Source organism: Plasmopara halstedii (genome assembly GCF_900000015.1).
Source record: "Plasmopara halstedii genome assembly, contig: Scaffold_1594, whole genome shotgun sequence".
Classification (NCBI taxonomy): domain Eukaryota; phylum Oomycota; class Peronosporomycetes; order Peronosporales; family Peronosporaceae; genus Plasmopara; species Plasmopara halstedii.
In genome coordinates this window covers 363,195-386,530 of record NW_020188505.1, presented here as the reverse complement: position 1 = coordinate 386,530, position 23,336 = coordinate 363,195, and the positions used below count along the sequence as shown (strand labels likewise).

The 23,336-nt window shown below is 44.7% G+C and overlaps 7 protein-coding genes across 7 annotated transcripts; 2 read left to right on the top strand and 5 right to left on the bottom strand.

Moving 5' to 3' along the window:
* Positions 1–7,638: 7,638 nt before the first annotated feature.
* Positions 7,639–7,956, bottom strand: PHALS_01861 (uncharacterized protein; the record flags this gene model as incomplete). The annotated part of the gene is made up of 3 exons (XM_024716336.1): positions 7,639–7,661; positions 7,728–7,869; positions 7,951–7,956. The coding sequence occupies 3 exons, from the start codon at positions 7,954–7,956 to the stop codon at positions 7,639–7,641; spliced, it is 171 nt and encodes a 56-aa protein (XP_024581944.1).
* A 4,365-nt stretch (positions 7,957–12,321) lies between these two features.
* Positions 12,322–12,765, bottom strand: PHALS_01860 (uncharacterized protein; the record flags this gene model as incomplete). Its single annotated transcript, XM_024716333.1, has 1 exon — positions 12,322–12,765. One exon carries the CDS (start codon positions 12,763–12,765, stop codon positions 12,322–12,324), a length of 444 nt encoding a protein of 147 aa, XP_024581943.1.
* A 2,338-nt stretch (positions 12,766–15,103) lies between these two features.
* Positions 15,104–15,548, bottom strand: PHALS_01859 (uncharacterized protein; the record flags this gene model as incomplete). Its single annotated transcript, XM_024716332.1, has 2 exons — positions 15,104–15,253; positions 15,291–15,548. The coding sequence occupies 2 exons, from the start codon at positions 15,546–15,548 to the stop codon at positions 15,104–15,106; spliced, it is 408 nt and encodes a 135-aa protein (XP_024581942.1).
* On the bottom strand, positions 15,547–16,573 carry PHALS_14822 (uncharacterized protein). Its single transcript, XM_036407084.1, has one exon. The coding sequence runs from the start codon at positions 16,033–16,035 to the stop codon at positions 15,826–15,828; it is 210 nt and encodes a 69-aa protein (XP_036263344.1). The 5' UTR covers positions 16,036–16,573; the 3' UTR covers positions 15,547–15,825.
* Positions 16,574–17,159: 586 nt separating this feature from the next.
* On the top strand, positions 17,160–18,158 carry PHALS_01858 (hypothetical protein F443_16244; the record flags this gene model as incomplete). The annotated part of the gene is made up of 1 exon (XM_024716330.1): positions 17,160–18,158. One exon carries the CDS (start codon positions 17,160–17,162, stop codon positions 18,156–18,158), a length of 999 nt encoding a protein of 332 aa, XP_024581940.1.
* Positions 18,159–18,262: 104 nt separating this feature from the next.
* On the bottom strand, positions 18,263–19,147 carry PHALS_01857 (C2C2-type Zn-finger protein; the record flags this gene model as incomplete). The annotated part of the gene is made up of 1 exon (XM_024716329.1): positions 18,263–19,147. The coding sequence occupies one exon, from the start codon at positions 19,145–19,147 to the stop codon at positions 18,263–18,265; it is 885 nt and encodes a 294-aa protein (XP_024581939.1).
* A 75-nt stretch (positions 19,148–19,222) lies between these two features.
* On the top strand, positions 19,223–20,821 carry PHALS_01856 (uncharacterized protein; the record flags this gene model as incomplete). Its single annotated transcript, XM_024716328.1, has 3 exons — positions 19,223–19,359; positions 19,435–20,287; positions 20,363–20,821. The coding sequence occupies 3 exons, from the start codon at positions 19,223–19,225 to the stop codon at positions 20,819–20,821; spliced, it is 1,449 nt and encodes a 482-aa protein (XP_024581938.1).
* Between the last annotated feature and the right edge of the window lie 2,515 nt (positions 20,822–23,336).

Here is a 23,336-nt window from a genome sequence, read left to right as displayed (position 1 = left end):
ATAGAGAGATTTAGTTAAGAAAATTGTCGGGACTGAGCTATCAAATTCAAATTTTTAACTTTTTAAAGATATTTTAATTTAAGTATGGTGCCCAACATGGGTCCATATCTTTTGTTCAATTTAGAGAGGGGTTTTAATTAAACAGGTTTAATTTAGACAGGTTCTACTGTATGAGTTTCAGTCTCTTTGCTAATTAATAATTACACAATGCATTAGCCGAAATGAGGCAAAAGTATCCATAGACATGACACCACTGCTCGTGATAAGGCATAGTTCAAGTCCATATCATACAGAGAAGTAGCGGGAAGAGGACTAACAACTTATTATGATATCAAATTATTGATATTCAGATAGAGTCGTTTATAAAATAAATCATTTTTTCGAATTGAAAAGATATTTTGCTTGAGCAGACCAAATCATGGTCTTAGACGCTGGCAACGCAGAGCAAAAGCAATACATTTTTTCTGTTTGAGGCCGCCCGACGCAATCTCAAAGCACAGTGCGTCACTTGCTAAGGCGCTAGCTAGTTTTTACCTGAAGCGAGTATAGGGTGGATTTGTAGCTAATGCAGCTGCCTGCACAACGTAGTCCCGTAAAAATGTTGCTTTGATGGTATACTTTGCCCTGTTTGAATGTAAACTATCAGAATGCTGTTCGATCGTGTACTTGTTTAAAATGTTGCTTTGATGGTATACTTTGCCCTGTTTGAATGTAAACTATCAGAATGCTGTTCGATCGTGTACTTGTTTGGTTGAGCGTCGAATCTGGCTATGGGTCAGATGTAAAAATGTCAGTCGACGCCAGCGACATCACTATCCTTTGCTTGGTTCAAGCCAAGACAGCCAAAGAGTACGGACATTCGCTTTCTTCAGAGTCCAACTTGCTACATACCTTGCTCACCATTGCTCTGCCGTCAATTATCTAAGGTGCCCCGTCTTCATTTTCGTCGAAAACATCGCTGATCAGGTCGTAAAAATGGTCGCCACGCTCAAACTAAGCTCTAGAATACAGTTCAAGTTTGCTGCAACACATCGTTATGTAAATAGGGTACGTACTGTGCTATTGTGTGAGTATACCTTACCCAACCGTACAATCTTGCAGAATACAAAAGTGTCCAGTCAAACAATAATCATATCACACTTTTGTTTTTGAATCAAACAGGACTTCGTGAAGGAAAGCTCCGTGGTTCAGATATCACGTCAAGCAGTAAGCATATGCAGATTGCCAAATATACTGAAACGCACTAGTCCGGATGAATGACATCTTGCATAGACGCCATACAGAGCAATTTAAGTATTTAGATGCGCTTGCTCTCGCTCATGGGTGTGGTATATAAGCCAAACTTCCGTGCGCTCTATCCGCGGACTCGTTGAGTTGAAGCATTCGCGGTGCAAGGCGCGCATCAACCCGCTTGTACTTCGTAGCACCCTTCACAATTGAATTGTTCGAAGTCGATTTTTCCGGGAGAATGGAAACGAGTTGTTTGGTTTTTGTGCTCTGGGACAGCTAATCACGCTCAATAGAGTTATGTTTAGGTTGTCCGCGAGGCAATAACACACCCGGCAGCCCGAGGGCCGGAGGCGGAGTCGGAACGTTGAAAGGCATTTACCGGCTATGAAAGTGCACTGGTGAGACACCTCCAGGAACGCTCTAATCGGCAACCGAGTACACATGCTTTCCATCGGGAGCCGCTAATGTCGATTGTCCAGACATTTGAAGGCAGACACGAATAAAATTATCCCACTGAATAAGGAAAATTGTATTTACTTAGTCAGTAACTACACATTGCAATATTTCAATCTATTGTAACTTTATTTGCACGCTCGAGTAACTACTCCGATTGTATTTACTTTGCAACGATAAAATTATCAGCGGCTCGATTCTGCGGTCTCCAAGCTGGTTACCACGCGTGTGGTTGAGCACTCAGGAGAAAAGTCTCTGTGAAAGGGGCGCTCTCAACAGCATATTTGGCGCGACATATGTCGCGATTGTTTGCACCACCTAAATAGACAAGTTGAGCGTGTTGCTTGTTCAAGTCCATCCGTCAGATGGGTAAGAAGTAGCGGACTATGTCCAGAAGTCAATACATCTCATCTCACAACAAAGTGGACTCATTTCCAGAGGTGGGAACTTCCATCTATGTGCAGTGCCTCCAAACAGTATTGGTCTGCATCTATATTTTGCGCTCACACTCCCTTTCGTTAGAAAATAGGGAGAGCCACTTTGTATGCGGAGTACAGCTTCCGTGCTGCGAGGTATGGACGAAAAACTGAAGGTGGATCTGCTCGAGTGCACCAGAGACAATGAAACTCGATCATGCAGATAAGGATTCAGAGTTTCACATCCGCTGAGCACCTTCGCAGTGCTCGTAAATGCTGCATCTGAGAACCGTCAAAGCATGTGCGCTGCTGTTGTTCAGAGTAAACAGGTGAGATATGAGGATTTTAACAGCATATACGTTGTTTCGGTCTTAGACCTTGGTTTGAGTTGTGATATCATATGCATGTTTTAAGCGCCACGTCCCCGGGCCGGCCGGATGTCGAAACATTTAAGTGACATACACAATAATATCGTGGTGAAGCTCCGACGGGTTTCAAAAGCACGTTTCCCACGAAGCAGAAGCGCATTTGACGCGGTCGCGGGTTAACTTTAGCTTTGATGCAGGACATTGGTTGCTTTTAATTGTCGAGCAAGATGCTACTAAGTATCTGAAGCAAAGCTTGCAAGGCAAAAGCAGCAGAGAGCTGCAATCTCAAGAAAGTACAAGAAAATGTGATTAGTTACTGTGGCATCGGGCTTTTTTTCTGCTGATCAAGAAAACAACAATTACTTGCTGAGGCCCTTCGAGCTTATTTCTGTGGGAAAGGGTATCACAGATGTAAGCTGAAATTTCCCTCTACCTGAGCCGATGGAGTGAAAAAGGGTCTATATAACGCAAGGGAAAGGCCAGGCCTGAGGCTAATGAATAAAGCTCATTTTTGTCACGATTGTAACGGAACCGCTGAGTCAACACTACCCTGTTGTGCGCCGGCGCGCAGAACAATATAGCTTTACGGGTTAGAAAGGGGAAGACTATTTACTCGAAGATAGAGTGATCGAGAAAGTCTGAGAGACCCCCTCCTATTACCTCCAACAGAAGCTCTCATTTTAACAAAGAAGGTTTCTCTATGGAATGTTTGCAATGAATTTCAAACGGGAAAGCACGAAAATTGCACGGCTGGTACCAAAGAAAGAACTGTAACTTCTATCAATATATATAAGCCCTTCATTAAAAACACTAGCAAAGACTGACCGACTGTAAACAGCTATTTCACATACTCCTTCTTATCCATTTTTAATATCACGACGTTAGAACAAACGAATCGTCACGCCTCTTGCACCCAAAACCAAATACTGCGTCAACATCACACCATTCCCATGTTAATTCCTCACACGGCAGAATTTTGACCTCAAAACCGTTTTCGTCCGTACAAACCAACTCGCGATTCTGAAGAAGGAGATCGTGATTCTCTACTTGGCGTCGCCTCTACGAGTGAGAAAGCCTGATAGTAAGCGGCGATTTGTGCATGTTTTTAGTAAGCTGAATGCAGCTGCTATCTCGGCGCGGACGCTGATTCGTAGGAAGGATGTGTTGCAGAACGGCATGGTTGATTGCGCCTGTTTCAGTGACTTTGACCAGGTAGCATCAAGAGTCGGCAATGTCGATCCCTGCGGTGAGCGTTCTGAGTGTGACGATCTGTTACCTTTACCACGAGGACTATTTAATGCACTAGCTTCATTTAATCCTAAGGTGGTGCGGCTGTTCAGGCAACCTTGCGTTTGTGCAAAAAATGTTTGACATATGTGACCATGCAGAGTAAGAAGACTCGGGTGTGAAGTGCCATATCAAACACTTTAAAACAATGCTCGAGCGTAAGCGCTCACATAAAATATACTAAATATGGACACCTGTGGTTTCGTGCCGATATTATCTCCTTTGATCGGCCAGGCCTCTGCCCAGAAGGGACTTGCGGAAGTGGCTTAGCCTGAACATTTTCTCGAAAGTCACAGTGCAAAATATGCCAACATGGCACAGATTCTTACCAGTCATCTCCAGGCAAATATTCAATTGTGCTGGGTTGCAGTAGAAGAGGCGGTATACAATGCTGTGAAAGAAAGCCTCGTGTGCGGATCGATATTGGCTCTTTCAAATTCAGATCGGCAATGACACGTCGTTTGTGACGTTTATGCCGATTGCCATAGGCTATGCATTCCTCTCGAAAAATGCCAATGTGTTCGCATCACGTAATAATGCAACGTCACCATTGTGATATGCAAAAGTTTGTAGCGAGGTAACGCAATAGCGCATCCATCACCACACCAAACATAAACATTTCGTATTTGACCTCAAAAGTATACATAGTAACGAAAGATTAGCGTTGCGCAGATTTTTTGTAAGAGATTTGGTGGCATTTTCGCTGCGTAAAACGGTGCAAGATCTGTATCGATCACAAACGACTTAAAGCCAAACAAGAGCACCCTGCACTTTACGAGCGCACTCTTCACTGAACTTAGCTTTCGTTGTTTTCTGTATCTTTTTGTGCTGACCTGACTCAAGATGGCGCGTGCATGCAGTATACGGACCAGCAGCAGCATGTGCTGCACCACTGAAAGTTTTGTAAGGAGAAAGTAGTTGAGATCCCCGGTGTCGCTGTAAAAAAGCGCTCGAATGCGCGCCTGCACAGCTGGGCTTTTATCCAAGGCTCATGTCTGACTCACATCAAATTTAAGCGTGTATTGGTGTCTTGCAATGAGCACCTGAAGTACAGAATACTGTACAGGACATACGATACCTCTCATGATGGCCTAAGAAACGGCATTCTTTTAGTGATCGGTGCGCGCTGGTGTCCCAACATATATATGATGATAAGTGAGTGTGTGCACATGTGTGAAACGTACTAATTGGCCAAACCCTTGCCGCATGCATCGTCACATATGTCAACTTTACCGGCTTCGATAGAGTGTCGGCTGCCGGTTTGTATAGGCCTTACTTTCGGTCTTTCGAGTGACGCATCCAATCATACCGACATTGTGGCATTTGTGGTCATCTGAGCAGAATGGCTCACTCGCGTCAAAGCACATAGTGAGTGTTTTTATTTCTTTGACATGATGTACACGTTCTCACTTAAGAGGCTACCGTTTTATTCACCTTGACCCAACAGCTCATAATGCTCCGTAAACCGTACATCTTTTTGAACCAACGTTCTGATATCATACGCCTCGTACGTAATACTTTCTTTAATTTCATCGTTGTAATCTCATCACAAGCTATGTATAAAGTACGTGCAAGAAAACTGAGAGTGTAAAATGCTTGCAAAGACAAAGATTAGGCGCCTTGCCTCATAAAACCTGCTTAGTACCACACAAGGTGCGTCTGATACTCAAGCCGTAAACATAGTTTCGTCAATGCACTACGTCACTATTACGAAGTGTTACACTTAATTATCTGAGCAACGCAGAAGCACGCCCGCCTGCATGTCAAGCTGACCAAACCTCGACAGTTTGCTATGCTATGAATGATAGCTACGTTTATCATACTGATCTGACGATGTCGTCGTGTGTAATGACGCGCTGATCACACACATCATAAATGGCTATGAGCCGAGAAGTGTACACTAAACTGGACAATTGCAGACTTGTTTACAGGTAGTACCTTGTTATGAATATGATAGGTCTTCTCTGCCACATTTGATCAGCCATTTTTATTGGAAAATGATCTTTGGCATCAGCCTGAAACGCACAGCGAACCGCACAGACTGAAAGCCACCAAACACTAGAAATCACCAGACAGATATAGGATCTCAAGTGCTCAAAGTCGCATCTTTTATCTCGCTCCAGAATAAAAGGCCGCATCTTAAGAAGATAGATGAAGGGATATGTCGTATTCGCATTATAAACAGGATACATATGCAAATAGCCAGCTGGCCAGCCAAATCACATTGCACATTGCATTGATACAGACTCACTGGCCATTCTTCTTGTTACAGGGTCCGCCCAAAAGTCATGCTTAACTATATTAGGTCTAACTAACGGACACCTTTGTCGACATTGGAAAAATAGAAATTACGCTCACACACTTGAGCATCGCTCGAAAGTCTTCAGTATAGATGAACATTATCGTTTGATTATCCGTGCTCCGTACAAGGAAAGACGAACGTATCGTCGAAACAAAGTCGTCAGATGCACTATGAGGCCTGGATAGCTGCATGACCAGACGGTTGAGCATTATTGATTCTGAAGTCAGCATATAAAAATAAGTCGACCCTCTCGGAACTTCATATACAGGAGATTATCGTAGACTCTCTACTGCAGTTGGTCATACCCATTGACCAGAATTTATATCACTATCTAATACTTAGTCGATTTACTGTGAGTGCAGGGCTAATGTTGGATAGTATGAGTAGAACGATACTCTAATATACTTACTTGGCACAACACGCAATGGCAGTTGAGATAGTTTTGTGCACGGCGATTTTGATAAACAAAACGGCGACTGGACGTATCAAGCCACTCACTAAATCTGTGGACTCTTAGCTTCATGACTACGGCAACATTTCAACTATGTCGCATCGCCAACCAAGCTCATACTTGCCATCATTATGCGATATAAATACTGTACTGAATGCAAGCACAGACGAAGATCAACTGCCGCTATGCGACTTACGTAGTATGACCTTGGACAATCTTCTGTCTAGATTTTTACCCAGCATTCATAAGTCTCCCAGCATTCGAGCTAACCCTTCCTACGCTTCACTTCGTCACGAATGCGATAATTAATGGTGCCAGCATGCTTTGTGCAACTATGGTCGACTGGGCAATTAGTCTTCTAACTGCAAGATTGATTGTCTTTACGAATCTTGAGCTGTGTGATCTGGTCACCTGCTTTGGTTAATATTTACTTTGTGAACGATGGACTCACTTCCCGTTTTTGAGCTGCCAGATATAACGCACTATATTCTACTTTACCTTTTGAGAATAACACGCTTGATTACTTCGATCTTCAGCCGAGAGGAGTGCTCACCAATATGGATGCATAACCAGAAGAAGTTTTAAACCAGCGTTATCAACAGTTTGGCTTCTGCAAAACTTCATTTTCGTATGGCTTTATTAAGTGCATTGAAAAATTGTCTGCTTCACAATGCGAAGCATTGATCTTGGCTGCATTAGCCTGTGAAGTACACTGAGCGCTCAAATACTTTGAGAATATTACAGCGATTAGCTCTCAATGCCAATATGTCGAATGTATCATCTACGTAACACTTAAACTATGCCGTTGACCTTGTTTCCCAGCTCGATCCCTAAGAAACACTCAATTACTCCTACTTATTCAGTCAAAGCGTTTCGCGAGTTTTATCGTGGCTTATGCAATCATCTCATCCGAGCTGTCATTATCACATTATTTGTTAAATTGCACCAGAAGCAGCACCTATGCACTGAATGCATAGAATCGGATTTTAGGCTATATCATAATACCGATAGTGCGCACAATCTTGTAAGAGGCTGCAATCACACGCGCAAAGCCTGACTACGACTATAAATTTACTAACTAGTTCCAGATAAAAGTCAATATCGAATTCTGCTCAATGCGGTACAAGGCTATCAACATTTTCCTGTTTGAATGCCTAAGAATGACACCACATCAGGTGTTCTAAAAGACAGGTAGCCAGGCCGATAATTATTCAAAGTACCATGTGACCGACGACAGACAAAACCTTCAAGGCCAAATTGCTGTTTGAAGTCATGACAAAAGCCGGATAAAGCCATGACAATAGCCGGAAAACGTTTTAACTGAAACGTCGGCTGTGCGAGCAAAAATACTAAGTTATAATCCTGTTGGAAATATTGCAAGTTCAGATACACCACGAAGATATATCAACCAAGCTCCGCGCAATTTTGACTTTCTACTTGTACCAACATCTTGACATGTTGTTGGTTCTGCCACACCGCTGCCGTATGGGCACAAGAGCACATAAAAACGGAGGGCCTAAAGAAATTCCTCAGCAATATTCGTTACATGTCCATCTTTTTAGGAATATGTCGCTTGCTCAACCAGCTGTCGCTTAAACCACCACTCACTGATGTAGGAGGCATTTTTATCAAAGAGACTATCTTTGTAACGATGATAAGATCGGGTAATCTCTTCACGGCTTATGATCGAGCGCAATATCAATCTCCCACTATCTTGATTTTTTGTATATTTTGACATGGTCGCTGATGCCGGCTATCAATAATCGTGACATGAGTGCAGAAAAAGGCTCATCAAGACTGACATCACATATATTCACGACTTGTCTCACCTCGGTGTCAACCAGACAATAAGCTTTTAATAATACTTCTACAAAGCTAATAAGTTCATCAGCACAAGCCTTGGGATTCCACTTTGTATATTGTCACTTTGACTTTAAACAAACGCCATTCAAACATGCGCATGTTTATAACACTTTGTCGTATGAGGGCGCTGCTCACAAACAGTCTCTCAAACACAACACACACGCTTGTACGACGAGCATGCGATTCCCGACTTGGCGGGAGAAGGACAGCCCCGACTTAGAGGAAAGAAGGACGACTCAATAACTGAAAGGTAAGCTCGCAACTGAATTAAGTGAGTTATGGTTCCAAGGGCTCCTAGAGGTTTCACCAATAGAATCTTGGGTTTCTGATTTATACGTCAAGGGTGTACTGAGATTGAAACTCAGCTCCAAATGATACAAGATCTTGGATGTACGGAAATTGAACCTCGAAAGCTTGAAGTATACCTTTCGTGGAGAGTCCAACGGAGCTGCTGTAGCTCTTTCGCCTAGACTAAGCTTAGTTAAGGACGACGACCTTCGTTCTTCTCTACTCAGAACCAACGAGAGTGTAGCGAATCGCAATTCGCTTACTCCAAGAGTGCTAACTAGCGCTTCCGTTTAGAATGTAAGCTATATTTCTCGGTTTTGTCTGTGGCAAAGCCGCCTATATCTAAATCTAGAGGTTTTCCGATCAATATAGTAAAACCTAATCAAAATGTATAACTACTGGCTGTTCCAGCCACGTGCTGCCTTGTTGTTTGAGTGTAGCCACACCATTGTGTTGCTACACCATTTTGTGGTCACACCATCTTATGCACAACACATTTATGCGAACAGACCATCTTGTGCGACCCGTTATAGAGAGTATTCATTAGAATGAAACGGCTTACGCCACCCATTTTAAAAGACAGAGTCATATCGGTCTCATCACCAGTAAGGATCCCCAAGCAAGAACCAGCATTCTGTATCACACAAAATGTCAGTGACTTCATATAAGATGTCACGTATACATTTGGCAATACCATTCTGTAATCTTCTTCTATGAATTCCCACAAAGCATACAGAAGGTACATAGATGTACCGTCATGTAATGGCTGAGTGTGTGTCCATTACATTTATCAAGTCTTGAGTCTCGTAAATCTGCAGTCAAGACGCTTTGGTTAAGTGGCCCAAAGTTGTAAACTATGTGTACATCTGTCACTTTCGCTGTTCGTATCACCTTCTGATGCATCGCAATCGTGATATGAATCAGTTCATGGTCTGGGCGACGCAAATTCATCCGGCTCCACATTCAAGTTGACCGAGCTTGATTTTTGCCCCGAAGCTAAACTGGATTTGAAGCAATGACCATTTTGTCATTTTCTGTGTGAGATGTGGTGACAACGTCGCAGTTTGCAACGACACATGATCCGTTTTTGTTTCATTTGGCTTAGCGTACTTTGATCTTAATAATATCATAATTCATAGCTAGTAGCTCCGTGCTAAGAAGAAGAAGCTCTTCTCTACCGCTTTTAGCGGGCAAGGCATAAAGCGATGACGAGTTTTACCCATTGAAACCTTGCCAAAGAATATCACATCCTATTATCATTGAAGCTTGAGATCACAGGTGGCTGATCCGAATTTGTAAAAGCCAAAAATGAAGCAAAAAACATAAGTACACATAATGCTTGCTTACACAGCTTTAAGGGCTCTCGTTTCACCACAATTGCATTCCTCCGCAATAAGAAAGCAAGGGGAATCTGCCATATCACAGTAAACTTACTTTCAGTACAATAAGTTAGACATGCCAGATCACTTTGTTGAATTCTTTCAGAACAGCGACGCTGGCAAATCCACGTCGACCTTGATCTTCGCTCCATCCACGCAGAAAACATGTTTCGAATGATGCGCCCGCAAAATAGAGATAGCAACGCTTCAAAACCACTTATATATCTCAGTAAAGAGCTTATTGCAGCGCTTTCTCAAGCACTGTTCGCAAATGCATGCTGTTAATATCCACATCTCAGTACTCTGCAAGCCTATGAGCCAACATTTCGCTGAAAATCGGTATGTGCATCGACGGGTCGGCCCGAATAGCCGCCTCACCAGACAGTTGAACGCCACTACAGTGTAATTAAATCACTCCTAAACAATCTCGCTCGGAGTTACCACCACAATTGAAGAATCGCCACTGTTTCGCACTTAATTATCAACTCGGCCAAAGGCACTAAACAAACTGATCGTTTTATTTTACAGCGATTATTCCGTGTAACCATCGATTTCTAAGAAGAAATCGATGGTTGCACGGAATAATCGCTGTTGTAAGTGTATGATATTCATGCACAATTTTTCCATGGCGGTAGCCTTTCCGCGCCGGAGATCGTAGTGCCTAAGTCACGTCAGAGCTAGGATGGGGTCGCATCGCGAATGAAGGACAAGTGTAGTGGGGTTACACGTACCCTAGTATTGAAGGGCGGCGCACAAGATGGTGTGACCGTACATATGTGTGGATTACACAAGTTGGTGTGATCACACAGTGGTGTAGTAACGCTGTAACAAAAAATCACTACGTGGCAGGATTACCAGTAGTAATGCATAGTACAGTACTATGGTTTTACTATAGTAGTAAGCTATTAATATATTAATTAGAGAAAACCTAAGGTTTTAGATATTGGCGGCTCTGCCGCAACTGAATCAATTAAATGCAGTCTTAAGTTCGATCAGAAAAGTTCATTGTGTGACCTGAGCACTAGGCGGCAAGTTCAAGAGTGATCTTTGTTTAGCGTTAGAATTCTGTTTCCGAGAACTTACATCCAGTTCTAATGCTACGTGTACATAATTTGCAATACTATTGGCTAACATGGATGTGTTCCTATCTAATGAATATCCTTCTTGGTTTCGGTAATCTTCATCTCTCGAATATTCTAGAACCTTCTTGGATAACTGGTACTCGTTAACCAACGCACGGTTAATTGGTTACATTCTCCCGCCTTAGTTGTTGATTCCTTGCCTTCAAGTCTTTCAACAGCGACTTCCAATGTGACACATGGCGAGTGTTTTGCTCGCTCTCCTACGTGTTCTCGTCTTCTGGATAGCCTGCCCATTTCACTAGAAACTGCCGTCTCCCTTTGACTGTCTTCATCTTCCGTAGGGCTTTGATGGCGTATGTAAGTTCGTTTTCCTGTACCACAACAGGTGTGCTCTTTTGCTGCGGTCTTCCTTCGAATGCGCTTGGATTGCCTGGACAATTCTTCTGTTTTGCTCCACGTTGAACACTCCGTTCATGAATCGCATGGATTCTGGCAACTTTAATCGGCACACGAGGTCCGACAGCTTATCGAGAATCTTGAATGGTCCAATGTATCTGGCTAAACCTTTTTCGCTGCTGTTGTTATGATCTCGCACAGCGTGATGAATGGTGATGTTCTTCGAGTTGAGTAGCACCCATTCCCCAGCCTCAAAGCTCTCGTTGCGTCGCTTGCGATCGTAGTATCGTTTCTGCTGCTCCTGAGATGCTTGGAGCGATTGCTGCGCTAATTAGACGACGTCTTGCCTCCTTATTGTGAATCTGCTAGGCACCTCGTTTGCACTCTCCGAGATGCCCATCGGATCTCGTGGTGTTTGTCCCGTATCCACTTCGAAGGGACTGAACCCGGTGGATGACGATGTCGGAGCTGCGTGCACATACTCTATGGTCGTCAACCACTCCTTTCAATCGTTGCCGTGATACGACACGAGATAACGCAGGGAGTCTTCCAGCGTTCGATTCTGTCTCTCCGTTTGTCTGTCGGCTTGCGCTCGGTGAGCCATGTCATCGATAGTTTGGCGCCCATCCTGTCCAAGATTCCTCTCCAAAATGTTGACACGAACGTTGGGTTTCTATCTGAGATGATCTGCTTTGGCAATCCAAAGTATCTCACCACATGATTGAAGACCAATTTGGCTATTTCGTGAGCTGTTACTGTCTGCTTGGTTGGAATGTAAACAGCTTCCTTGGATAGTCTGCCAACCACTACGAGTATCGATTCGCATCCCTCGGACTCTGGCAGTCCGGTGATGAAGTACATGCTGACCGAATCCCAACACCTATCTGGAATCGCATCGGTTGCATCATTCCTTGCTTCTTCTGGCTCGAGGTATTGTACCAAATGCACGTCTTAGACGTTCGCACATACGTCTTCATGTCTTCAAGCATGCTCTCCCACCAGAACCGCATCTTGACAGCGTTGGCGGTTCGCTCGATGCCTGGGTGCGCTACTGTCGGTGCGTCGTGATGATTGTTCAGTATTACCAGCTTCAGCTCTCGAAATTCAGCCCATCTTCCACTGTGGAGTTGGTCGTGTCTCCTCTGCCTTCCATTTTTGGTATTGAACTCATCCTCCTTGTATGCTCGCCTCAACTTTTCTCGCGAGCTCTTCTCCAACTCTGCGTGATAATTGTTCACCTCGAGCACCATTCTCTTCTCTTCTTTGTTTTCTTTGTATCCTTTTTACATTGGTAGGCTCTGCAATCCATATATTAAGCTCGCGTCTCTCCTCGACACCGAGTTGAGTGTGTCTTTGAACTTCCTCATCTGGATGCATGGCAAATTGATTTCTTGTCTTGACAAGGCATCTGCGACTGCATTCTTATTGCCAGGTCGATGAATCAGCTCAAATTCGCACTCTGCAAAGAAGTCTAGCCATCTTGCCAGTCTTTCTAACACTTGCGGTCTTGACTTCAGCCACTTGCATGCTAAAATGTCCGTGAAAACAACGAACTTGGTTCCGTGCAGATACAGTCTCCATTTGCAATACACAACTTGATGGCGTACAGCTCTTGATCATGCGCTTGCCATCTCTGTTCTATGTCGCTCAGCTTCTTGCTGTAGAACGCAATCAGTAGATCGTTTCCTTCTAACTCTTGCGACAGCACTCCTCCCACGCTAGTTCCAGACGCATCCGTTGAAACCATTAACGTCCTTTAGACCTCTGGTAGTCGCAGCACTAGTGTTGTTGCAACGCAAGTTTAATCTTGTGAAACGCGTGTTGATGGTGATCCCTCCATCCTCATTCCTTGCTCGACTTGAGTAACTCGCTGATAGGCAACACAATATCTGCGTAGGACGGGATGAACGGTCGATAACAGCCCGCGAGTCCCAAGAAATTCTGCAATTCCTTTGTACTCGTCGGTGCCGGCCACGCTTGGATTGCCTGCACCTTAAATGGATCCATGTGAACTCCTTTGCCGTTGACGATGTGACCCAGGAATTTGATCTCGCTCTGTCCGAACTGACTCTTTTCACGATTTGCATACAGCTCGTTCTCTCGCAGCAACTCGAACACTGATCTCAAATACTCGCGATGCAGCTCTCTTGTCCGACTGAACACGCAAATGTCATCGAGGTACACGACAACGAATCTCAAATGATAAAAGATAGATCTCATCAGTCGGATATATGTGCCTGCCTGACATTCTAGCATGTCCAAGGGTGCCACTTATCAGCGGAATATTTCCGGAGAGGCATGGAATGCGGTGTACTTTCTCGAGCTATCGTATCCCGATTGCAAATCGATTGTCGACAACGTCGAACATCCCTGCATCTGGCCAAACAGCTCGTTGATCATCGGTAGCGGGATCTTTGGTATCTCACAGGCATTATCACGTACCGAAAGTCCTGGACTTATCCAATGGGGGCATTCGGGTTTTCTGATCGCAGCCAATCTACCCGCGAAGGAAAACTGTTTGTCGCAGGATCCTTTTTGGGCACGCCAAACATGTTGGATACCCACGGCGACTCGGACAACTCGATCCACTTCTTCTTCAGCGGACTGTCCACGAACGTTTGCAGTGCCTGTCGCTCGACGTGCGACAGTCGAAACGGTTGTCGATTGCTCGGCTTTGTTACGGGTCTAGCTTGATCTTGATCCTGAACGGATGAGTTTGGAAGGGCTCCGGAATCGATCAATATACTGATTTGCTTTCCGTCACACAAAATCTTTTTCACAATCAGCTCGTCGGCATTCATTCTCGTCAATATACTTCTGACTAGTTGATCCGCATGCGGGCATCTGATGGTATCCGGATTGCAAATCGATTGTCGACAACGTCGAACATCCCTACATCTGGTCAAACAGCTCGTTGATCATCGGTAGCGGGACTTTGGTATCTCGCTCGCATTGTCACGTACCGAAAGTCCTGGACCCATCTATGGGAGCATTCGGGTCTTCTGATCGCAGCCAATCTACCCGCGAAGGAAAATTGTTTGTCACAGGATCTTTGGGCACGCCAAACATGTTGGATACTCACGGCGACTCGGACAACTCGATCCACTTCTTCTTCAGCGGACTGTCTACGAACTTCTGCAGTGCCTGTCGCTTGACGTGCGACAGTCGAAACGGTTGTCGATTTCTCGGCTTTGCTCCCGATCTCAGCTTGATCTCGATCCTGAACGAATGAGATTGGAAGGGCTCCGGAATCGATCAATAAACTGATTTGCTTTCCGTCACACAAAATCTTCCTCACAATCAGCTCGTCGGCACTCATTCTCGTCAACACCATTTCTGACTAGTTGATCCGCATGCTGGTTGCTTGTGCCTTGCCCAGTTGAGAGGAATCATTTTTACCATTGTATTCATACATTTCCACGTGATGCGCTTTCACCACATTCCTTCTGTGCTGCAGTCCTCTGCTATTCTTTCCATACTTCTTGCTGTGATCTCTTCCATGATCTCTTTCATGATATCTTCTCGTGTTCTGATAACAACCTCGCGATTTGTGACCAGGTTTCTTGTGAAAGACAGATTCTGCTCGTATCACTGCTTCTTTCCGATTATCGCATTACAAATCTTCATGTCTTGACTGCTATCGTCGTTCAATACACCAACGTGAATTCGATGCATTCTCGGAGGCTTCTTGTGTCCCTCTCGACCTCCATGCTGTGGGGAGTAGGCATCTTCATACGCCTACGCAACGGCTATAGTTTCCTTCAAATTTGTACACCTTGTGAACTGCACCATCTTCCGAGTCTGGTCCTTCGGACCCAAAATAAACACATCTTGTCGATCCAACTCGATCATTTCTTGGATCTGCACCATGATCGTCCGATACTTCACAAAGTGCTTGTCGAAGTTCATCCGCCGCACGTCCTTCGCCAACTGTTGCAACTGCCCGCGCAGGGCATTCTGGTATCCTCTTGGCACAAACTGAGCGTACAATGCTGCTTTCAATTTCTTGAGACTCCGCTTGCACACATATCATGGTACCAAGCCAATGCGCCTTTTCTCAAGTTGTCCACGACCATCGCCAAGATCCTTCGTTGGTTCCCTCTCGCGTACTCGTCGATCAGCGTTGCACGCAGATAGTTCTTTACTTGAAACAGAAATGTGTGCACTCTTCCATCGGGTCTTCCGAAAACTGAGGCATGGACAATCTTTCCGCTCTGCCATCCCCTGAAACAATCACCTGGGGTGCTCTTCCTCTCTCCTGTGTAGCGCTCTCCTTTTGGACAGCTTCACTCTTCACGCGTCAAATGTCTTCATTCAACTGACTCAACATCACGCTCGTTTGATATTCCCTGAGCTCTTCTTGACTCGCATGCACTCTCATAATTGCGTCTTGCATGCCTTCCATCTGCCGCATCATGTCTTCTCGCTGTTTCTCCATCGCTCTTTCCATCGACTATTGCTGTTGACTCAGCGCCTGCTGCCAACTTGTCGCCATTTGCTCCATCGCTCTCGTCATGCATCTCATCAGGTCCTCCGCACTGATGGTCGTTGATTACTGGAAAATCGGTTTATCTCTCTCTGTCGCTTGAATTACAGCCAACACAACTAGGTGTTCAGGACCGAAGGATCTACAAGCAATTTCCCCTCAGGCACTGACCACTTTCTCAAGTGGCTTGCTTGTGTGCTGATCCAGCCTTGGTCTGGAGTCTTGAGCCTGGAGTCTTGGATCGGACGCCGTTTGTTTGGAACGTGGACTGGGATAGTGTGATCAACCAACGACAATAGTCGACCAACAAGTGCTACCAAATGTGACCTGAGCACTAGGCGGCAAGTTCAAGAGTGATCTTTGTTTAGCGTTAGAATCCTGGTTCAGAGAATTTACATCCAGTTCTAATGCTACGTGTACGTAATATGCAATACTATTGGCCAACATGCATGTGTTCCTATCCAATGAGTGTGTTCTCTAATGTCATCTTCTTGGTTTCGGTAATCTTCTTCTCGAATATTGTAGAACCTCCTTGGATAACTGGTACTCGTTAACCAACGCACGGTTAATTGAATACAATTTATCTTGGTCAAGTTATTAAGTACTTGGAGGTAGCGGATTGCGATCCGCTACACTCGTACTGGTTCTTGTAAAGAACGTAAGGTCGGTGACCTTAGCTTGGCTTCCTCTAAGCAAAGAGCCACGGTAGCCCCGCTGCAACAAGGACCAGACAACTGCTGAGCCATTAATTTTCACAGAAAGCAAGGTCTCTAACACTTTATTGAGTGTTTTACGGACGACGCATGGATATTGCACCCGATTTTGGAATTTTCGATGCCTCCACCAGTACCGTGGTCCTATTGTCCTCATAATTCCACTTCTTTGTTATCAGTGCGAATTTTGTAGTATGTTTGGGATTTGCGCTAGCTCCAAATGTGTAAAATGGAGATTAATAACAAGTACACATTGCATATCCCTACAATTCATGTGTCCTACGAATCTCTTCCGAGCCAAGTTTTATCACTCTCCTCCGTCCTGGTAATACCTCGAAATGCAATAAAGTAACGCTTTCACACACCATACCAATATGTTCTCCTAGTGATATACCCCTGTCTAAATGGATCACATGCCAGGAATAAAACTTTATGATAAAGATCAATGTTGAAACAATTTGATCTTCAAGTACCAGATCAACACTGGTCCTTTATCCTAGGTATGGGCAATTTCTTCGTATCGTCGGTTTGTCACGCACACAGACGCTCCGAGGCTGTGTATGCCATTGTGAAAGCACAGATAAAAGAGTTGCGGGGACACCAACGTCGTGGATCACCCCTGCAGCAACAGTGTGCTAAACAACAGGCGGCGTTCCTGCACGCCATCTCTTCGAAGATGGCGCTAACCGCCGCTGTGATGAAGTGTTGGATGATGGCTGCTACAGCCCGCGCAAGAGTTGCGCTCATTACATCGCTCGTGTTCATTGCTAAGAAGTTTGTTGCAGGAGCAAGTCCACAGATGACGTTGCTGCCGCAAGACTACGACGATATATTCGACGAATTCAACGCGGTGTTCGAGACGACCCCACGACCGTCAAAAACGCTTCGAGAGCTGCAACACAGCGCAAAGGTGGAATCTGAGACCTTCGAACCAAATGTAGAAGTACCAATAGACGCAGAAATTAGGGGAACGCCAGAGGACGGGGAGAGTTGTACAGTAGAAGAAACGGAAGACTTGGAACAATTGAGTGACCTAGAAAGTGAGTACGAATTGCTGCCCAATCTGGATGATGATCAGGACTTTTACGTTGATGACAACCAAGTGACAAGCGAGAGTGCACACCTTTTACAACTAGCTTCGAGTATCTCCGATACTTCAATGCATGTTGAGGACTTCATCTCAGAAGGCAAACACGACAATTTTGAGAATATAATTAAGGACGTGGACACATACGCTACTGAGGCTAGTGATAGTAAGAAGAGAAGCATTGTGCGCATATTGCTGGCGTATTGTACCTACAGTGAAGATTCAAATTACTCGAGCGACATGGTGGTTACAGCTGAGGAGTGTTTGGAAGTGTGGCAGGGTGATGAGGACCGGGCTTTTAAATCCCTTGCCGTTTTGTGTAATGACGTACCGCGTTTGTGTGCTGCCTTAGAGTGAGACCTCGCTCGCTTTATGCCAACAATCTTGATATTATGAAAAGTATGTGTCGCTATCTATTGTTATTTAACGCTAACACGCTACTCACCGCATTAAAGAAAATATCACGCTGGTGTATATCGCTTCTTGGCAGCTCGCTTGACAGCTCTAAGCCGCTGCAGATGAGACCCAACCGAGTCACCAAAGTGCTGGAATGGGTCTGCACTTACAGATGTAACGGGCTTTTTCGAGCTGCTAAATCGCGGCTTTAATTTACCATTTGTCCTGTACCGCTTCTCCAAATTATTCTTAAAGACGACTACTTTCGACGCTAGCACATCGTCTGGGTGCTCATCAAGCAGCGGAATGCCAAGACCCAACCGCTTAGCCTCCTTTTCTCTAATCTTGTGCTGCTTCTTTTTTAATCTTAGTTGCGTTCTTAAAATGGAGTTGCTAGCGTAATCGTCCTTGAACTCTGCGTCCTGTAAACACATGAGATCCACGAGCCCTTGCGACCGCTTCTTGGCTACAAGCTTGTCTTCATTTTCATGCTCTAATTGAAAAAATGGATCTTGTTGCAGCCTGGCGGCAATTTCAGGTTCATTGAGTTTCTCCGTCTGCATATCGCCAGCAACTTTCATATCTGCCTTCTGCTTCACACCACTCACAAGCTCGTAATCGCGCGCCTTAGGATCCGTCTTGATTATCATCTCACCACTACAGCTCGGGCACTTCAAACTAAACTCCCAGATTACAGTCGAAAAGTAGCGACCTGCCTGTTTTTTGCGGGCATTAAAGCGAACACCTCGCCCAATGTGTGAGCTACAGTGCGTACACCAGACGCTATACGGCATCTCAAAGCGCACAACTAACACGCCATCACTCGCCAGATGTTTAGCACGTTTACCTAAGGGATGGGAACCATGATACGAGTTGAGTGAGCCATGTTCAGGTCGCCATTCTGCCGGATAGTAGTAGCCGTCCGCCTGAGTAGCCGCCAATGACGACATGTTGGAGAAAACAACTATAGTTCAAAAAAGATAGGAACAAAAATTGTGCAAAGTATCAAAATCAATTAGCCCCAAATGACCCGCCGAGGCCCCAAGACTTCGACGCAAGTTCACCGCGACACTAAAGCAACAAGCGCTAACTCTGAAGTAATGCCACACCGCCATCACATATTGCGTCGATCATCGGGCTTCATGTTGGCGCGCAAGTACCGGTAATGACTGTATACCTTGAAGTGCAGCTTAGCCGCCCACTTGCTCAGTCTCTGTGTTGGTATATTATATGATAGCAACCCATGGCCAACCGAGAATGACTTTGGGCGTGAGTACAGCAGCCATTTTATGACAGGCAATGAGCGCTCAAGTTCCGCTGCGCAGAACATTTCCTCGGGCTCTACGAGTAGCACCAATAGTGTACCAGGAGTTACCGGCTCAAAAAGTTACACACGCGAGGAGCTAATCAATTTTTGGAGGGAACTTGCACTTGTCACCAAACGAAGGTTGTTGCGAATTCGCCGTGAATCGTATTTGACGGCGCTAGATCAATTTCTTGTCGGTCAGAATTTGTGCTGCGAGTGTCATGATAACGTTGTTGCAGAGTGGGAAGACCATGAGCGGAAGCGCTCGGGAAGTCGCTCGCTGCAGGACGTTTTTAGCGTCTTTCCGCCATTCTTGAATGATGAAGAAAATGATGATGATGACGATGACGAAGGTGACGATGAGGCAGATTTAGGAGATGAGTCAGAGGAAGAGGACATGGTGTTAGAAGAGGAATTGGTGTTTAAATATGAGCTTGAACGTGAAGAACGACACGGTACTACTGGTAAGAGCAGTATGGTGTCGGATGAGTACTTAGCAGCACTTGAAGTTGGTAAGCGACAGGAAGATGAATTGATGCGGCTAATTCAAAGAGAAGAACGCTTTATTATTATTCGGGAAGATCACACGGATTTTATTATAGATCTGATTCGCTGTGGTGAGCAATTCAGCTATGTCTCACCTTATCGATCCGGTTTTGATGATGAAGACAGCATAAACAGCGACGATAACGACGATGTTGATGACACATGTCCTGGTGCAAACACTCCGCATTTGGCTCAGGAATATTTACTAGAAGTGCTTGCCATCAAATTTAGAGAACAGGTGCGTTTGATCTTGAGCTTTGTTCGTATAATGGTATAAACATGACAAGCTCTAAGTCATTGTGCATTACAACAGCTAGAAGACGCTTATCAAGAGGCATTGCAACACTCGCTTGCCGTTCAGGCCGAATTGCTTCGTGATGAGCTCGCAGATCTTAACGCGAGTCAGAAATCCTCCTCCACAAGCCGAAAAAAGAAAGGAAAAAAGGAAAAGAAACGACGCAAAAAAGAGGCCGCCATCTCGAAAGCGGTAGAGAAAGAAAACCCTCGAGAAACAACCTCTCAGTCGCAAATTTCAGTATCCCCCACGTATAAGTCTCTCGCTAAACAGCAACCTTCTTTGATATTAACAGACGAAACTTGTGATTATGACACGGAGGTACGCTGCCCAGAAGAAGATGAAATTGATCGCGAGGTAGAGCAATTTCGTCTTTTGCTAGAAAAAATCAATTCGGAGAGCGTGTTGCGATCTCGAAAGAAGTTGGTGCTGCCCCCTGGTTCATTCGCTCACCTAAATTCGATGAATGTCGTGTGAGAACCCGGTGTGCTTTCCACTTCCAGAGGTAATCACTATCTGAATCGCTGATCATGAAAATAAAATTATTTTAGACCTGAACAACAATCTTACAAGTCTGATAACAAGCGACGCTATTACTCTTGACTATTCTTGTCTATCCTTCGAACATTTTTCCGACGCGAAATGCAATAACCGAGAGAGACATTCGTAGGCACATCGTCACACATCTCAATATCCTACGCCCAGATGAGTGTGTAGGAAATACAACGAATGAGTGAAAATATTGCACTTTGGTGTTGAAGTTTGGTCGACATTAGTAGCAGATTAGGTAGGTGCACGTACACAGTACCCTTCTGACATTAGAGATACCAGAACATTGATACAAATCCCATCATATCAAGGTCGCACCCACAGATAACTGAGTGCGAGGAGTGGAGTAGCAATCCTCAACAAGTCTGTTTATCCTTTTGTAGTCATATCATGACGTGGTGACAAGCGATCCACCACGCGTGTTACGCCCGGAACTGAATACTTCGTCAACGTTAGACCATTCTCATCTCATGGCAATATTCAGACATTATAGATGCATTCTTCCGTGCAAATCATGTAGCAAGTCTGATGAAAAATATATGATCTTTTACTCGGCATCGCCTAGGTGTGAGAAAGTCTGACAGAAAGTGGCAAAATTGTGCATGTTTATTAAAAACATAACGCAGCCACTATTTCGGTGGAGACACCAACCCTAAAAAATGATTGCGGTAATAAATTGCGCACTGTTCAGTATCTTGATGGGTATCGTCAAGAGACAGCGATGTCAATATCTGTAGCAAATACTTTGAGTGTGATGCCAAGTAAATGGTTATTGTTATCACAAGGACCATTCCACGCATCAGCGACATCAAAACTTACGTTGGTGCGGCTGTTCTGGCCACATCGTGTGTGTGCAAAAATATTCGACATAATCGACCATGGTTGCAGAAGCACGGAAGTCGGATGTAAGTGCCGCGTTAAAAACTTGCAGGCAATGCGCGAATGTAACTGCTTAGAAAAGCTATTTTCAATATGGACACGTGTGGTTTGGCGCTGGTATTTTTTTCCTTTGATTGACCAGTACCTCATACCAAGTGAACTTACGGAAGTGGTTTAGTCTGGCCATTCTTTACAACAAATACAGCGCAAAATACGCCGACGTGACACAGGTTCTAGCTAGAAATGTTAAATGTCTGTGGCGAGGCAGAAGAGGCGGTGTTTTGGGATGTGTAAGAAAGCTCATGCGCGCCCTGATTCAGGTTCTTCCAAAACCAGATCGGCCATGCCATGTTATTTGTGACATTCAGCCTTTTGCCATTAGCTATGTTTTACTCTAAGATTTCCGTGGGCATGAACGCGTAATCGTGGTTGTGTCGACGTCCGCCTCAAGGCTATGCCTGCAGTGGATGTTCTTCTTGAGCTGGACGAGATGTCCCTTGAAGACACCAACTTGAAAAGGTACAGACAACAGCTAACATCGCAACTAAGAGCTACTTGCAATAAAACGTGCGCTCGTAATATGCGGGGTGCCCTTGCTTGGCTTTAAGTCATTTATGACTTATACAGATCATTTACCATTTCGCGCAGCGAAAACGTCACCAAATCTCTTCCGATGAATAGCAATACTTTCAGCCTTCGATACCAAGAATACTCTCGAGGTGAGGTATGAATTGTGTGTGCTTAATTTAGTGGCGGATGCGCGTCTGCGCGGCACCACGACAAAGATTTGCATATCCTAATAGTGATGTGGCTTTATTCCGCGAAACGAACAACGTTGGAACAGCGACAACTTGCGCTGCACTACTGAAAGCTTCGGGAAGCAAGAACTCTTGAGACTCCAGCTGTCAGTTCATCGAAACCCGCAGCTGAACGCCTGCACCACTATACCTCATTCCAAGGCTTATTTCTGATTCTCATGATATTCAGCGTTTATTGGCGTCTTGTGAAGAGGGTCTGAAGTTGTACAGGGCACATCATTCCTCTCTGCGTGACCATCTCAGGAGAGAAACGACATACTCCTTAGTGGGCGCTTTTCTGATGCTCCAACATGTATAAGCTGGTACGCGTCCGTGCAAACATGTGTTAAAGGTTCCAATATATCAAATTCTTTCCACATACATCGTCACCTTCGATCAGTCTGCCGGTTATGACATGCCTAATAAAATATGATTTAATTTTGGCTTTTCAAACGACGCATCCGGTAATCACGACATTGTTGTATGTGTGGATTTCTGGGAAATCTCGCTGCTGTCGGCGACACCGTTATCGGTGAGTTTACATCCAGTAAGTTTTTCTGCAGCGGGGCTGCCGTAGCTTAGCGTTTGAGGAAACGTAATTTAGGTCACAGACATTTCGTTCCTTACAAGAACCAATACGAATGTAGTGGATTGCAATCCGCTACCTCCAAGAGTAGATAGTACCTTAATCAAGGCTAAGAAACTCTTAAATATATATAGAAAAATCTAAATACATGCATAACTACTGGCTACCTAGTGTGACGGGG